This window comes from Melospiza melodia, chromosome 14, assembly GCF_035770615.1.
Source record: "Melospiza melodia melodia isolate bMelMel2 chromosome 14, bMelMel2.pri, whole genome shotgun sequence".
Lineage (NCBI taxonomy): Eukaryota > Metazoa > Chordata > Aves > Passeriformes > Passerellidae > Melospiza > Melospiza melodia.
Genome location: NC_086207.1, coordinates 17,603,379 through 17,619,222, shown reverse-complemented (window position 1 = coordinate 17,619,222; position 15,844 = coordinate 17,603,379). Strand labels below are relative to the sequence as shown.

General features: G+C 69.2%; 2 protein-coding genes across 4 annotated transcripts; one reads left to right on the top strand and one right to left on the bottom strand.

Annotated features, from left to right (window-relative positions):
• The first annotated feature begins 2,548 nt into the window (after positions 1 to 2,548).
• PRR7 (proline rich 7, synaptic) lies at positions 2,549 to 3,871 on the top strand. 2 transcript variants are annotated; one of them, XM_063169014.1, is made up of 2 exons: positions 2,549 to 3,108; positions 3,238 to 3,871. In XM_063169014.1, exons 1-2 carry the CDS (start codon positions 2,805 to 2,807, stop codon positions 3,624 to 3,626), a joined length of 693 nt encoding a protein of 230 aa, XP_063025084.1. In that variant the 5' UTR covers positions 2,549 to 2,804; the 3' UTR covers positions 3,627 to 3,871. The 2 variants fall into 2 exon arrangements, with proteins under 2 accessions (XP_063025084.1, XP_063025083.1); XM_063169013.1 differs by having other exon boundaries at positions 3,211 to 3,871.
• A 108-nt stretch (positions 3,872 to 3,979) lies between these two features.
• DBN1 (drebrin 1) lies at positions 3,980 to 15,844 on the bottom strand. Of its 2 annotated transcripts, XM_063169008.1 has the most exons (15): positions 15,679 to 15,844; positions 11,556 to 11,611; positions 11,343 to 11,455; positions 11,086 to 11,160; positions 10,863 to 11,009; positions 10,633 to 10,710; positions 10,406 to 10,557; positions 10,070 to 10,133; positions 9,896 to 9,955; positions 9,623 to 9,737; positions 8,351 to 8,488; positions 7,089 to 7,211; positions 4,982 to 5,571; positions 4,801 to 4,903; positions 3,980 to 4,718 (listed from the first exon to the last, which is right to left on the bottom strand). In XM_063169008.1, the coding sequence occupies exons 1-15, from the start codon at positions 15,762 to 15,764 to the stop codon at positions 4,648 to 4,650; spliced, it is 1,971 nt and encodes a 656-aa protein (XP_063025078.1). In that variant the 5' UTR covers positions 15,765 to 15,844; the 3' UTR covers positions 3,980 to 4,647. The 2 variants fall into 2 exon arrangements, with proteins under 2 accessions (XP_063025078.1, XP_063025079.1); XM_063169009.1 differs by lacking the exon at positions 8,351 to 8,488.

Here is a 15,844-nt window from a genome sequence, read left to right as displayed (position 1 = left end):
TGACCCCAGGACACCCAGTGCCATTTCGGTCCCTCGGTGTTCTGGGGCCAGGCTGGCACCGCTGCCCTGCAGAGCCCCGAGTGTCACTGCAGTGCCCAGCTGGGCTGTGCAGGGGCCGTTCAGCTCTTGCCAGCGGCCGTGCTGCCCTCCCCTGCCTGTGGCCCTGCTGTGCTGGCCGTCACCCCGGGAGCACGCCATTGTCACCCCTTGAGGAGGCTGGGGATGGCACTGCGGAAACGGGTGGCAGCACCTCCAGGGCACCTCCAGGGCGAGTGCAGGGCCACCGACCGTGGGAGCCCGTGGCACCACCCCAGCGGGCATCGCAGGGCCCTCACCCCGCCCGGACCGGGAGCCGCTACCCGGGAATCCCCGGCCCGCACCCGGTGGGGCTCCCGCGGCCACCCCCGGGGATGCCCCGGCCCTCTCGGCACCGGGATCCCGCCGCCGTTCCCCCGGGGCCGGAGCGGGGGGATTCCCTTGGCAGCACCGGAGCCCAGCCGGTGGCCCCCGAGCGGCGGCGGGTCCCGGGGCGGGGGGTGCGGGGAGCCCGCGGATCCCTCCCCGAGCCGAGGGCGGGGCGGAGCGGCGGGGCGGGAGCCCGGGCGGGCGGGGCGGCGCGCGGCGGCGGCGCGGGAGCGCTCACCGGAGACAAAGGCAGCGCCGGGAGGCGGCGGCGGCGCCGCGCACCGGGCGCGCACCGGGCCCCCTCCCCCGCCGCCCGATGGAGCCGCCGCCCGCCGCCTGAGCCACGTGCGCCGCCGCCGCCGGTAACGGGAGCCGCGGAGGGAGCGGGCGCGGCGCCTCCGCCTGTTGCGCGGTGCGGGGGCAGCGGGGCCGGGGCGGGGGCGCGCGGGGCCGTCGCCACCGGGGGCCGCGGCGGGGGCGCGCGGCGCGTACCGGGGCGCGCCTCTCCGGTCCGGCCCCGGCGGGCGCGCGCCCCGGGGGAGGAGGAGGATGATGAGGATGAGGAAGGGGTGCCGCGCCCCGCGCGGGGAGCGGGGAGGTTCCCCGCCGGGGTGTCACCCTCGCAGCGATGCGGCGCGGGCAGCGGGGCCCAGGCCGCGGCCGGGGGCAGCGGGGCGGCCCGGGGCTACCGGCGGGGCCCGGCTCGGCGGCCGCTCCGCTCTCCGCCCGGCGTGTCTCCAGCCCGGCCCCGCTCCTCCCCCAGCCCGCACGTCCTCGGCAGCCCCGCTCCCCCCGCACGCCCCAGCTGCGAACGCCCCCGGTCCGCGGCGCCGCCAGCCCGCCCTGCACCGCTTCCCGGTGTTCCCCGGCCGTCATCCCGGGGCTCGACCCGCGGTCCTTCCCGCACGGTACCTCTCCTCCCCGGGGATGCCCGGGCTGCCGGCGCGGAGCCTGTTGCAGCCGATGTGGCGAGCGCTGCCCGAGCCGAGCTGGCCCCAGGCAGGGCACCCCCTCCCCACAGCCCCACATCCCGGCGCTGCCTCAGCCCACGCGTTTGTCTGCGTGATGGAGCAGCCCCCGCTGCCCGCCGGAGCGCGGTCAGGGCCCCCGGCTCCTTCCTTCCCCATCGTTTCTTCCTTCCGCCGGGCTCGGCCCCCCGGCCCCGCCGGCACCCTCAGCCTCGGTGGCCCTGCCGTGATCCCTGGCCGGCAGCGCGGCCCTGCGGGGTGATGGATGGAGCTGCCCGCGCCCCTTCGCCCTGCTCCGAGGGAGCGGTGCTGTCACCGTGATCACCCAGCCCTGGAGGCTGCTCCAGGCTCACCCTCCTCCCTGCAGCCGAGCCCCTTTTCTCCCACACACCGATAAAGAGAATCCTGACGGGCGCTTACGTGCCTGCCTGTGAGCACCCATGGGTGCTGCTCGCCGCTCGCTGAGGAGCAGACCTGCCCCTGGCCAACACCCTGGACATTTGATGCTTGGCTGGATGTGAGCGAGCTGTCACCCTGCCTAAAGGGCAAAGGTGATGGTTCCCATCGCCACCACGCCTGGCCCTGCATTGCTGTGTTGGGGTGCCACCATCCCCAGTGTCTGCGAGGCCAGCGATGGCTTCGGTGCACGTGTTCCTGCCAGCGCCACGTGCCGCAGGCACCCGGCACCGCTGCTCATCCCTCCTGCTCCCCAGGGCACCCCCATGTGTGCCAGCTCAGGGATGAGCTGCCTGGCTCAGCAGCAATCCAGGGTGCACCGGGTGGGCAGGAGAAGGGGATCCATGGTGGCCCCCCTGAAGCAGTAATTCACCCGTGATCTTCAGATCACGATCTTCAGATGATGCTGTGGTACCACAGCATCCGTCTCCCACCCCAGGGTGCCCAGCAGTGCCGTGGGTGATTCTGGGGGTTTGCTTCCACGGGGGTGATGGATGGCGGGGGGTGCACGGGGTGCCAGGCACGGTTCCCCCTGGCTGCGGGCGCTGCGGCGCATGTGGAGCGAGTCACCATGGGAACAGGGCGTCCACGTTTCCGTGTCGCTCACGCTCGCGTCTGTCTCGTTGCAGGGCCCCCACCCCGGCGGTCCCCCCCCAGCGATGGGCAGCGGGACCCCGGCAGCCCCGTCCCCCCGCCGCCCGCCCCGCCGGCCCCCCGCCCCGCCGCCCGCCCGGCGCACCCAGGCCTGACCCGCCCGCTCCGGCCCCCCCCAGCTCCATGGCGAGGACGGACCCCTGACGGCAGGCTCGCCCGCGGGCCACAGGAGACGGCGCCGGGCACGGCCCGGGGAGATGCCCTCGGCGGCCCTGACAGCTTCGGGTCCTCCCTGACCCTGCCGCCGCCCTGAGCATCCCGTCCACCATCCCGAGGGCAGGGAGAGAGGCGGGGGCCTTCCCCCCGGGGCCGGCTGCCAAGATGGTGATGTCCCAGGGCACCTACACCTTCCTCACCTGCTTCGCGGGCTTCTGGCTCATCTGGGGCCTCATCGTGCTGCTGTGCTGCTTCTGCAGCTACCTGCGGCGGCGGGTGAAGCGGCAGCAGGAGGAGCGGCTGCGGGAGCAGAGCCTGCGCGCGCTGGAGATGGAGCCGCTGCACTACGAGGGTTACGGGGGCAGCCCCCCCGGCATCGCCATTCCCCACCGCCTCCGCCTCGAGCCCCACCATCACCATCACCACCCCCACCACATCCCGCCCCCCCGGCCCTGGAGCTGCCGGCACGGTAAGGAGCAGGGAGGGGCTCTCGCATCCCCGGAGCACGGGCCTCCCCCGGTGCTGGGGGGGATACGACGCGAGAGCCGGGGCGCAGCGCTGACGGCAGCAGGGGTCCGGGGGGGGCTTTGCCTTGCAGAGTCAGACCTGTCAAAGCCGCCGTGCTATGAGGAGGCGCTGCTGATGGCGGAGCCCCCCCCGCCATACAGCGAGGTGCTGATGGACACGCGGGGGCTCTACCGCAAAATCAACGCCCCTTTCCTGAGCCATGAGCGGCTGGAGAAGCAGGAGCAGCCTCCCAGCTACAAACCCCTTTTCCTGGACGCCGGCTACGGGTCAGCGCTGCACCTGCCCCGCTCGGCCAGCCCCGGCCCTGCCTGCCCGGACCTCTACCTGCAGCAGGAGTGCTCCCCACGCATGTTTCCCAGCTGGACGGACTCGGAGCTCAGCAGCAGGGACACCTACGAGACGGGACCCTGGCACCTGCCGGTCTCCATGCCCCTCTTCGGCAGGACTACCGCTGTCTAACGGCGGCCGCGGGGGATGCCCGGACCTTGCCGTGCGCCTGGGGGGCGGGGGGCTCTCGGTTGCTCGTGTCACCCCAGGGACACCCGCCCCGGCGCGGGCCATCGCCGCCGGCGCGGAAGGGGCTGGTTCCCCGTCTGGCCCCCGCCGGCCCCCCCATGGCCGGGGGCGCTGGGGACCCGGACTCTGCTCTTGTTTCTTAAATTTTTTGTTTGTTACAGTTTGAGAATAAAAGTTTGTGGCTCGGGTTTGCCTCCTGGCGGGCTGGCATGGTGGGACCGCCCCCTCCCCAAGGCAGCCGTAGCCCCCCCCCAGCCCCGTTCCCAGCCCTCCGTGCCGCCCCAGCAGGCTGCAGCCCCCGTGGGAGACGCTTTATTTATTAACAGACATGAGCACACCGCCGGTACAGAACTTGTGCTTTCCAAAAAGTTTCCGGGGGGAATGGGGGGAGAGGGGCCAAGCAGGGGCCAAGCAGGGGAGGACGGGGCTCCCAGCAAAGGAGGAGTGGGGAAGGGGTAAAAGCCCCCACATCGGCTCCCTGCCGGGGTTTGGGGTGGGGGGGGACGCCGCTGGCCGCAGCCTTGCCTCGCTCGGGTCACTTTATTGCCATATTCATTTATTATTATTATTATTATTATTATTTCTTTTTTTTTTCCTTGAACTCGTGCAAAGTACTGGGGGGGCTCCCGGGGGGGGCACGAAGAGAACGAGGACCCTGTCCCACAGCCGGGCAGGGGATGCGAGCGTGTGTCGTCCCCCCCAAAAGGGGCGCTGGGGGGGTATCGGGGGGGGGCTGCTAAGGGAGGACTGGGGGGCTGACACGGCTCCTACCGACAACTTAAAAAAGAGAGGAGGACAAGGGGGGGCTGCAAAAGGCGCCCCGGGGCGGGGCTGCAGCGGGGCGGCCGCCACCTGGAGGCCTCATCCTGCGGGGCCCCGAGGGGTGAGGGGGGCCCGGCCCCCGGCTGCAGCCCCCCCGTGCCCCGCCGGGCCGGGCTGCCCGTGCCGGCAGCGGGGCCCCGCCTTACAGGGCCCCCCCAAAGCTCTCCTCCTCCTCGGGCAGAGGGTCTGCGTCCCAGCACGTGATGTCGATCTCTGCAGGACAGCGAGAGGGGTCAGCACGGCTCGGGGTGCCCCAGAGAGGGACAGGCGCCCCCTCCTCGCTGCCCTCACTCACCTGGGGGCTTGTTGTAGAAGACGGGCTGGGGGGCTTTGGCCGACAGCTCCTCGGTGGGGGGCACCTCCTCCTCCTGGGACTGGCTGAAGTAGCCCTCGCTGGCCTGGGGGGGTGGGGGCAGGTTGTCAGGACCCCCCCAGCCCCCATCACCCCCTGAGCTCTCCCCACAAGTGATGCTCACCTGCTCCCCACGGCCCGGTGTCCCATCCTTGGGGGCCATCTCCCCATTGGTGATGGGGGGCGTCTCTCGGCCCGGGGTGTCCTCCTGGGTGTCTTCCTGGGGCGTGTGCTGGCAGCCCAGATCCTGGGGCTGGGGCTCCCCCTCGCCAGCTGCCTCTTCCTCATCCTCCTCCTCCTGCTCCGCGTCGCAGAAGGTGGCAGGGGGCTCGGGCAGCTCGTCCAGGCTCAGCAAGGCCCCCTCCTCGGGCAGCATGGCCGGGGGTGTCTCGGGGACGGGGGCAGCAGGCAGGGGCCAGGCAGCTGGGGGAGCCACCCCGTCGCTGTCGCTCTGCCACAGGTCGATGAGGCTCTCGGGGTTGGGGGCTTCGGGGGCTTCCCCAGTTTGGGGCTCGTCAGCCACGGGTGGCAGGGAGGGCTCGCTGGGCTCCAGGGTCACCAGGTCCCCCAGGGCATCACCCCCCTCTGTCCACACTGGCCTGGGGCTGGGCTCGTCCCCGGGGGGCTCGGTGGCCTTGTCCTCGGGCCCCGGGAAGGGCCAGTGCTGCTCGGGCGTGGCTGGCCCGGGCTCCTGTGCGCTGGGGCTGGGGGACTCTGCAAGGAGGGGACACGAGTCAGTGGGGACAGAAAACCTCGTCCAGGGCTGGGGGTCACCCGGGGACAGGGATGCAGCTCAGGGGGATTTGGAGTCCTTTGGACGGGGCACAGTATGGGAAATGCTGCAGGGATGGGTGGGGGTGGCTGGGCAGGGAGGGGACTGTGGCGTGCGCTGGGGAGTGAGGGGACATGGGGAGGGACAAGGTGATCCCCTGGGGAGTGGCAGGGAGGCAGAAAGGGAGGGAACGGGAGAGGTGCCCTGGGAAGATGCAGAAGGGAAAGTGGGATGCACCTGAGGATGCCGAGGGGCCAGTGGGAACGCAACAGGGACACACAGTGACAGCAGCAGAGCTGGCTGGGGTTTCCTGGGGACGCAGTGGGGCAGAGGGGACATCCAGAGGGATTCAGCAGCCCTGGAAAGGGCATAGGGCAGGACGGCGCAGTTTGGGCAGCATCGCCGTGGGGGACCCAGCAGAGACAGCAAGGCTGCACTGGGGGTGCAGCAGGGGGAATGCACTGGAAGTGGGGGAATGCATGGTGCGGGGTGCAGCAGAGATGCACTGGCATGAAAGAATGCACTGGAGGCGGTGGGGATACAGCAATGACGGTGGGGCTGCGCTGGGGGATGCAGCAGAGGCGGCGGGGATGCAGCGGGGATGCAGTGGGGATGCAGCGGGGATGCAGCGCACGGAGCAGCAGGGACGGTGGGGATGAGCTGGGGGCGCAGCAGAGGCAGGCGGGATGCGCCGAGGGAGGCAGATGGGGCAGCACAGATGCACCGAGCCATGCAAGGGCAGCTGCGGGGGCTGCAGTAGGGATGCATCCTTGAGCCATGCAAGGGCAGCTGAGGGGCTGCAGCTTAGCCGAGGGGGCTGCAGCAGGGATGCGCTGTGGGACACGGCAAGGGCAGGCGGGACGTGCCAAGGGATGCGGGCAGGACAGCGCGGATGCACTGAGCCATGGATGCACCAAGCCAGGGATGCACCAAGCCAGGGATGCACCAAGCCATGGATGCACCGAGCCAGGGATGCACCGAGCCAGGGATGCACCAAGCCATGGATGCACCGAGCCAGGGATGCACCAAGCCAGGGATGCACCAAGCCAGGGATGCACCAAGCCAGGGATGCACCAAGCCAGGGATGGATCGAGCCATGGATGCACCAAGCCATGGATGCACCAAGCCAGGGATGCACCAAGCCATGGATGCACCAAGCCATGGATGCACCAAGCCATGGATGCACCAAGCCATAGATGGACCAAGCCATGGATGCACCGAGCCAGGGATGCACCAAGCCATGGATGCACCAAGCCATGGATGCACCAAGCCATGGATGCACCAAGCCATAGATGGACCAAGCCAGGGATGCACCGAGCCAGGGATGCACCGAGCCATGCAAGCACGACTGGCGGGGCTGCAGCAGAGCCCAGGGGCTGCAGTGGGGCTGCTCCCGGCAGCCCGGGCAGGGGGGCAGTGCCAGCCCCGGGCAGGGGGGCAGTGCCAGCCCTGCGCCCACCTTTGGGCGTTGCCGGCGTCGGTTCCGCGGGCGCGCGGGGCCCCGGGGGCGAGGCGGCCGGGCTGGGCTCGCAGGGGCTGCAGCCCGCGGCCGAGGCCTTGCGGAAGGCGTCCGACTGGCTGCCTGCAGACAAGGAGATGGGCTGGCGTGGGGGTCTGCCCGCACTGAGGGGGGAACCAGAGCCCCAGCGCTGCTCCTGCCCCTCACCGACCCAGCCGTGTGCTGCAGAGCGCACGTCACTGCGCACATGGCCGTGTACCTGCCACCACCTCGTCCCCTCTGCGTGGTGGGGTGGAGGCTCCCATGGGTGCAGCAAGCACCATGTGCCCTACAGGTGTCCCCACCATCCCCGAGAGTTTCAGCCCCCACATCTGCTGGGCAAGGGGACAGGCAGCCCCACACCTGCCGTGCTGCACACTGGCTCTGCCCACGCGTCACTCAGCTGCGCCCTGGCACAGCCTTTGTGGGCACAGCTCTGTGCCCTGTCAGCTGTGCCTGTGGGGGTACAGCCCTGCAACCACCTGGCCCCTTCTGCCCCATTGGCACAGCCACATGCATTCCTGGGCTCAGCCTTTTCCATTCCACGCTGTTTTGTGGACAATCTTGCAGTCCTGCCCATGGCACAGCTGTTCCATGCCCTTCTGCCCCACTGGCACAGCCTCACATGATCTGGGCACTGCCTTTTCCACACTGCCTAATGCTGCCCCACGGGCACAGACCTGCTTGGTGCAGGGCAGCAGAGGTGTCCCTTTCCCTTCTGCCCCATCAGCACGTGATTGTGGCACAGCATTTTCCACGCTGCCTGACCCTGCCCCATGAGCACGGCATGGATCCAGGGCACAGCTGTCCTATCCTCTACCGTTCCATGGGCAGAGCTGCTCTGTGCCCACTCTACTCCATAGGCACAGTGTCTCTCCCATCCCAGTGTGGACCATCACCTCCCCAGGCACAGCTCTACCCTGTCCCCATCTGCCCCATGGGCACAGCCTGCCCTATGTCCCCCCTCCCAGGGGCACAGGGACCAGCATGGGGTCAGCCCCAGCAGGGGCACGGTCCCCTCGGGGTGCCCATTCCCCTCGGGGTGCCCATTCCCCTCGGGGTGCCCATTCCCCTCGGGGTGCCCATTCCCCTGGGGTGCCCGTTCCCCTGGGGTGCCCGTGCTGCCTCCGCTGCCGCTCCGGTGTGGGTGCCGTGGGGTGCGTGGGCTGTGGGGCCCCCGGCTCGACCCCCGGAGCTGCGCCCGGGAGCTCCCAGCTACCTACATGGGAAGAAAGAGGAGAGATTTGGAGTGCGGTGGCAGGAGATATAGGGGAAGGGGGTCCGTGGGGGGGAGGAGGAGGAGGAGGAGGAAGATGGTGGCCCACTGTCAGCTGTCTTTATGAAAGGACAGTGCAGACGACCTGTGAGAGAGAGACAGACAGACAGACGGACGGACGGAGAAAGAGAGAGAGAGAGCAAAGAGATGGGTCAGTCCCTGCTCAGCGCGGTCGTGGCGGGGCTGGAGCACCAGGGCACCGGGATGGGAGCACAGCAGGGTGGAAGGCAGCATGGTGGGAGAATGGCAGGACAAGAGGATGGAAAGGCAGCAGGACAGAAGGACGTGAGGCAGCACTGCCTGGCCAGGCGGGGAGAGAGGCCAGGACACGGCTGTGGGACCAACTATCTGCTCAGCCACAGCACAGCCCCACAACGTGAACCTGTGCACAACCATGGCACAGCCAGAACACACAGACCACAGCACGGCCCCATGGCACAGCACCATGGCACAACCCACAGCACATCCCCACGGCACAGCCCATGGCACAACCCATGGCACAACCCATGGCACACAAGAACACACGGCACAGCTCCCTCCCAGCACATCTCACGGCACAGCTCCCCAGCACAGCACCATGACACGGCCCCATGGCTGGAGGCACCCCCAGGACAGACAGTCCTTCCCTGGATGCACAAAAGGAGTCTCAGCACTGGATCCCACACTGTGGGCAGCCCAGCTGCTCCATGGGGCTCTCCTTGCCAGCTGGCAGCACGCTGAGCACCCTCATCTCCCTCACTCTCTCCTGCCCCTTTTGGCTGTCACCATGGGATGTATTCCCAAGCCATCCCCAGACCTCCAGTTGCCCACCCGTACGCACCAACCACGCTTCCAGCTTGGCTGTGGGCACGGTGCTGTGACAGGCGAGTGGACAACACCCAGCAGGGAGCAGGGTGAGCCCCGTTTTGCTGAAGACAAACCTGACATCCAGCCCCTGACAAGCTGCCCCAGCTGCAGGGGCCACGTGAGGTGCAGTGGCAGTGGCGGTGATGGTGGCAGTGATGGTGGCACAGCAGAGCAGGATGTCCCCTGCCATCCTCATACCCTTGGCACCCAGAACCACAGTGCCAGTGATGGCAGAGGGTACACCCCCTCCCCACATTGCATCCCTGGTCTTTCCATATCCCACTGCAATCCTTTGAGCTGTGGCAGTTCACTCACCTGTGCCCTGGTGTCCTGGTGCCCACCCCTGTGCCCACAGCCCCCCACAGCCCCTCACCTGTCCTGTGGCTGCCTGGTGACACAGCATCGCTGCTGCCTGATGCCACCCGCTCCTGCTGCTTGAAGAACTCCCGGGGGTTGTCAGGCCGCTGAGCGATGATGGCAGCAGCCTCCTGTGGGGACAGGGGAGGCTGAGCCCCATTGCCCCGGGGCTGTGGGGCTGTGGGACCACCCTCCCTGCATCCCACAGCTTCATTCATTCCCATCTAGCTGTGGGCACTGCTGGATGGGGAGGGAGGACAGCACCGGGCACGGCCATCGCCGCACTCACCTCCACCTCTGACTCCGATTTCCGAAACTGCTGCCTGTCGTCCTCGTCTTGCTGGTCCCCCTGGGAAGAGACGCAGCATCACCTCCCAGCCTGGGCACCCAGCTGGGGAAAGCCCTTCCCTGGGGTAATGCCAGTGGCAGCCCTGCCCCTGATCCTGGCACCAGTGGCACTCACAAAGATGGACTGCTCCTTCAGGCGCTGCCGGGCCTCCTCCGCCTCCAAGCTCTGCTGCTTCCTCCTGCAACGGGGAAACGGGAGAGGCGCTGGGCATCGGCTCCTGCCAGCCCCTGTCCCAGCCCCAGCCTGCGAGGGACACCCATGTGCCCAGCCAGCCACTCACAGCACAGCAGCCATCCTGTGCCCACATCCCACCCGATCCCAGGTGTGCAGCCATCCCGTACCACATCCTCCTACCTGACCCTAGCTGTGCAGCCATCCCATACCCACATCCCACCCAACCCCAGCTGTGCATCCACCCCATACCCACATCCCACCCGCCCCCAGCCGTGCCTGTGCTCCTCGATCTGCTCCTCGCGCTCCCGGTAGCGCCGTTCCCGCTCCTCCTGCTCCAGCCGCTCCTGCTCCATCCGCTCCTGCTCGAACCGCAGCCGGGCATCCAGGGCCTTTTTCCTCTCTTCCTCCTTACGCAATTCCTCCTCTTTCTGGTGTGGGGGATCAATGAGGGGGCTGCCCATCAGCAGCTCACCCCTCTCCCTGGGGTGTCCCTCCGTACCCACCTTTGCCTGCTCCCAGAACTGCTCCCGGTTGAGCCGCTTCATCTCCACGGTGGCGTCGGTTTTCTGGTAAGTGGTGCCCTGGATGGAGGAGAGGCGAGGGGATGGAGGGGCTGGGATCAGTGATGGAGATAACAGTAAAGGAGAACACGGGGCTGTGGCACACAGGAGCCCTGGGCAGGAGGGACACCCCAGCCCCAGCAGCATCCCCAGCGCTGCCGTGGGGACGTTACCACGGGCTCGGCGTTCTCGTCCTCGCGCAGCCGCAGGCGGTGCAGCACCGGGCTGGAGACACGGGCCAGCCCGTTGGAGAGACGCTGCCCGATGGCCCCGGGGTCAATGTCCTCCACGCTGCTGGCATTGACTATGACATCGACACCCTGCGGGGGGCAAGCAGCCATCAGGGTTCAGCATCAGTGCCCTGGCAACATCTTCCCCCTCCCCAGCGTCACCCACCTGGAAGAACTCGGCGATCTTGGCTACGTGGCTGGCACAGGCGCATTTGCGGGCGTCCGGCACGTCCTCACCCACCTGTGGCAGCCAGGGAGGGACTGAGCTGAGAGGGGCAGCAGGGTGATCCCCACCCCGCTGACCTCAGCAGGGCAGCAGGACCCTGGGGCACCCACAGCCCCTGGGCACTGCCAGCTCCCTCACACCCAGCCATGTCCCTGTGGGCACAGCACAGCCCCCCTCAGCAGGGTCCCCAGACTCACCCAGTTGACGAGGACATATTTGGGGAGCACGGCCTGCGGGTCCTTGACGCTGCAGAAGCCATACATCACCTTCTGGATCTCAAAGTGGCCAGAAAGCTCCAGCAAACCTCCACCTGGCACAGCACCATCAGCCCACGTGCACCCAGCACCAGGAACAGGTGACGGGGAAAACACCAGCACAGGTGAGCTGGCAGAGGGGACAGAGGACCTTACCTCCTGATGCTGCCAGCTTCAGGTCATCAGAGCCATCCTCATATGTGTAGAGGGCCCTGGGGAGACACCAAGGGTGAACCAAAGCCAGGAGGAGTGTGGGGCAGCCCCCAGCCTCCCCATCCTGCTTACACTGAGGTCAGAGTATGTGCTGGGACACGGTTGCTTGTCCCAAAACCAGCACACAACCACAGCAACCCTTGTCCATCATCAGCACCAAGAGCCAGACTGCCAGGTAAGGCAGACAGGATGTGGGGCAGGGCCTATTCCCCAGCCCTTGGTGGCAGCTGTGGGGAAGGGTCCCAGGTTTGGGGACAGAAAGTCACTTGGGCACAGGGACCCACTGACTGCTGAGCTGCAAGCCAACACAGTCCCACAGCAACTTGTTCGCCCATCCCTGTCCCCTCACGACCCTTCCAGCTACTGAGCAGGTTTGGGGACAACCCTGTGCCCCAGTAAGGACCCGGGCCCACTCACGTGCCCGGCTGCGTGAGCCACCAGCCCAGCAGGCACCAGGCTGGGGGAGGACGCCGGAGCACCAGCAGCAGCAAATCAATGAGCCGCCAGAGTGTGATGGGGCCGTCATGGAGACTGTTCCTTGGAAACCATTCCCAGCCGATGGGAAACCCCCTGTCGCTCCCACCGTGCCCTGGCCAGCCCCTCTGGGGGCTCCGCGGGGACCCCCAGCAGCCAGCACCTCCCCAGAGGCACACAGCCAGCCACGGAGGGGGGACCACGCATGCCAAATTGGTCCAGGGCGGGTGGGCGAGGGGATGGATGTCGCTAGGCAACCAGCATCCTCCGTCACCATGGCAACCCCCCCATCCCAGCTGGGATGCAGCTCGCCCCGATGACGAGGTGATTAGTGGAGGGGAGCGGGGGAGGCAGGCAGGCAGCGGGGACCTGCGGGGCCTGGCAGGCACCCAACCCTGCCCGCCACCGTCACGCGCTGCGCCCGGAGCGCCGGGGCCGCCCGTGCTGGATCCCCACGGCCCCGCTCGCCGCGGGTGGGCGGCTCTGCCCGGCAGCTCTCGGCTGCTGCTGCCCGCACGGCGCTTCCCAGAGCCCCAAATCCCCGCTGAGCCGAGCAAAGCCCTCCTCGCTCCAGCCTGCAGCTTCAATCCACAGCCCGGGGAACAGGAATTGAGGGTCCCTGCGGGCAGAGCCGCCCCCTAAACAGGGCCTGGCTGGAGCTAAAAAGCAAAGGGAAGGCAGGCAGGTGCCTAAGAGAGAGAGGGCCTCCCTCTGCCTCCCCGAGCCCCTGGCAGGCAGCCGCAGATAATTGCACCAACAAGATTGACTTTAATCCGCACATCCCGATCCCGCTAATCGGCCGCCCCAGCCGGCGCCAGCTTCCAGGCCTGGAACAGCTGCAAAGTGCTGCCTGAGATGGCTGTGACAGGGAAGGGTGGCAAATGCAGCCCCTGAGCCCCCCGGAATGGGGGAGGACGGCAGCAGTTTGGGGGAGCCCAGGGCAGCGAGCAGGGAGCTGGCAGGGTGGGATGCAGCTGGCAGCAGGCAGGAGAAAAGAAGTAGGGCAGAGCCACAGCATCAGTGCCTGGGGAGCCCTGTGGGTGCTGGGGGCACCCACTGCCTGCTTTTCCTCCCCAGAACACGGCCATGCCCGGTGGTATCTGGGCACAAGGCTGCTGCTAGGTGCTCCCAGGGCAGATGGGGCTTGCTGTGGACACAGCTCAGCAGCACAGCCTGACTCCATGCCAGGATGGAGGTTTCCATTCCAGGAGACAGGGAAGCCGTGCTGGGGCCAGCAGCGTCCCCAGGGGTGCCTCCAGGGACCCAGAGCCCAACAGCAGCACCACAACCCCTGGCAGTGGGGACCAGCTGTGTCACAGCGGGTGCTGTCAGCATCACGCATGGCTTACCTCACTTCCATGGGCTTTAATCCCTCCACCCAACCCATTCAGCCCTTTCCCACCCCCGGGCTCCAGGTATGTGGGTCACCCGTGGGTGGAGATGCCCCGTGCAGCCCGGGGGGGGCTCCCTGCAGCCGGGGGGCTCCGCCGAGGATCCCTCGTCACCCCAGCCACAGAGCCCTCAGCCCAGTGCCCTGGCATGGCCCCGCTGCTCACCGGAGCAGGCGGAGCAGAGTCCCCGGGTGCCAGAGCGGGGCTCCCGCGGCAGCCCACCCGCCATGCCAGGCCAGGGAGGGGTCACATCGCCCCAGCCTCCCGCCCCAGCCCCGGCACATGTGTTTCCAATGTGGCTGGGAGCTCCAGGGAGTCGGCGTGCTCAGAAAGCAGCACCGAATTCCTTTCCGATCGAGTAATGGGCCCCAGCAGCCTTAGCGGGGCCGGGCAGGGGGAGGGGATGCTCGGACCCTCCAAGACCGCGCTGGAGCAGGGGAAATCCCAGACTAAACAGAGGGATCCCGTCCGGACATGAGCGCGGCATTCCCCGGTTCCGGCCCAGGGCCAGGCTCTGGCACAGCGTCCTCCCTGGGTCGGCCAGGCCGGGCCCTCCTCCCCGTGGCACCGTCCCCATCACCTTGCAGCCCCAGCAGCATCACCCCTCGTCCCGCGCCCCGCAGCGGGGATGCTGCTCCCGCAGGCACTGAGTGCCAGGCGCTCCGGTGACAATGGAGCACCGGCTGGGCACGATGGAGCAGCTGGGGACGATGGAGCAAAGTCAGCCCCACGGGTAGGATTGGCAGGGGATGGCTGCCCGGCCGGGATCAGCGTTGGAGGTGTGTGTGGGGGAGCCGCCACCGGCACTCGCCTTCCCGGGAACCGATTCTGCTGCTCTCAGCAGCTTTGGCAGGGACGGCTCCTTTGCAGCGGATGCCGGGAAGCGAGATGTACCCGGGGCTGACAGCTGCCGCCTGGCCGGCAGCGCACACGGCGCCTGCCCACAGCGCCCCTGGGCTGACAGCGGGACTGTGGGGCCCTCCGGAGACCCCAGGGACTGGCGGGGACCTGCACCTGCCCGGGCCCACACAGCCCTGTCCTGAGAGCAGGGACCTGGTTAGAGATAGACGCGTGACGGGCTGGGCTGTGGGTGCAGCCCAGCTGGGAGGTGGGAGTCCCCGGATGGGTGGTGGGTGTATCCCGGAGGGGCGGCGGATGCCCCTGGCTGGGTGGTGGGCGCACAGAGCTCCCCTCCGTCCGCCCCCCACCAAAAGCATCATGCACAGCATGCACCCAGCGCTGCCCAGCGCCCCGGCTGTGCCCAGCGCGATGCGCCCCGGCGCGCCGGCAGCGCTCCCACCCAGCGCGGAGGCGCCCTGGAGGGCAGGGAGGGGATGGCGGGGCAGATGGTCCCCGCCAGCCTCCGGCACCCGGCTGGGCTGGGAGAGGCGGCTAGGCTGGCAGCGGGTGATGCTCCCTGCAGCGGGCCCGGATCCGGCCGGCCTCGACACCGGGTGCCCCCAGCGGGGCGCGGGCAGCGCGAGAAGCCGGGGGTCCCAGCGGGGAGCGCCGCTCCCCTCCCCGGCTCAACAGCAACCCCGGCCCGGCCCGGCAATCCCGGGCCGACACCACGACCCCCCGGGATGTGGCAGCCCCGGAGGTCGGGGGAATCGGAGGCTAGCGGGAGCGGCGGGAGATGCTCGGTGCCCCCGCGGCTTCAGGCCTCGCTCCGCCGGGCAGAGGGACCGCCCGCTGCCGGGGTACCGGCGGAGCCGGTCGGGAGCAGCACCGGCCGGCAGCGGGGCCGTGCTGCGGGGCCCCGATCCCCTCCCCATCCCCCGTTCCCCGGGCGCCCCTGCCCGCGGCTCCTGCTCCAGACAATGGCGAGGAACCGGTGCCGGGCCCAGCACCGGGGAGCCCCACGGGGCCCTCCCCGCCGTGCGCGAATTGCCCCGCTCCCCGCTCTCGCTGCCCGGCCGGGGTCGGACCGGGCCGTGCCGGGAGTCCCGGCGCTCGCACGTGCCGGCCCGGCGCAGACAAAGCGGGGACCGCGCCCCGGCCCGGTGCGGCGGGCAGGTGCGGGCACCGGGGGCGGCGAGCCGGGCACACCCCCCGCCGCCCCGCCCGCCTTTGTGTGCCGGGGCTCCCGGGGACGGCGGGGGGCGCAGCTCGGGGCGCGGCCGGTGTTACCGGGCGGCTCCGTGCACAAAGGGCGGCGGCGGCGGCGGGGACAAAGGGGCGGCGGCGGCGGGCGCGCTCACCAGTCGGTGGGGCTGTCCTCGCCGATCACGTCCTGGTAGGAGGCGAGCAGCTCCAGGCGGTGCGCCGCGAAGCCGACGCCAGCCATGGCGGGGCCGGGATGCTGCCGGGGGACCGGAGGGACCGGCCGCCTGCCCGCCTCCGAGACACTGCCGCAGCGGCCGGGCG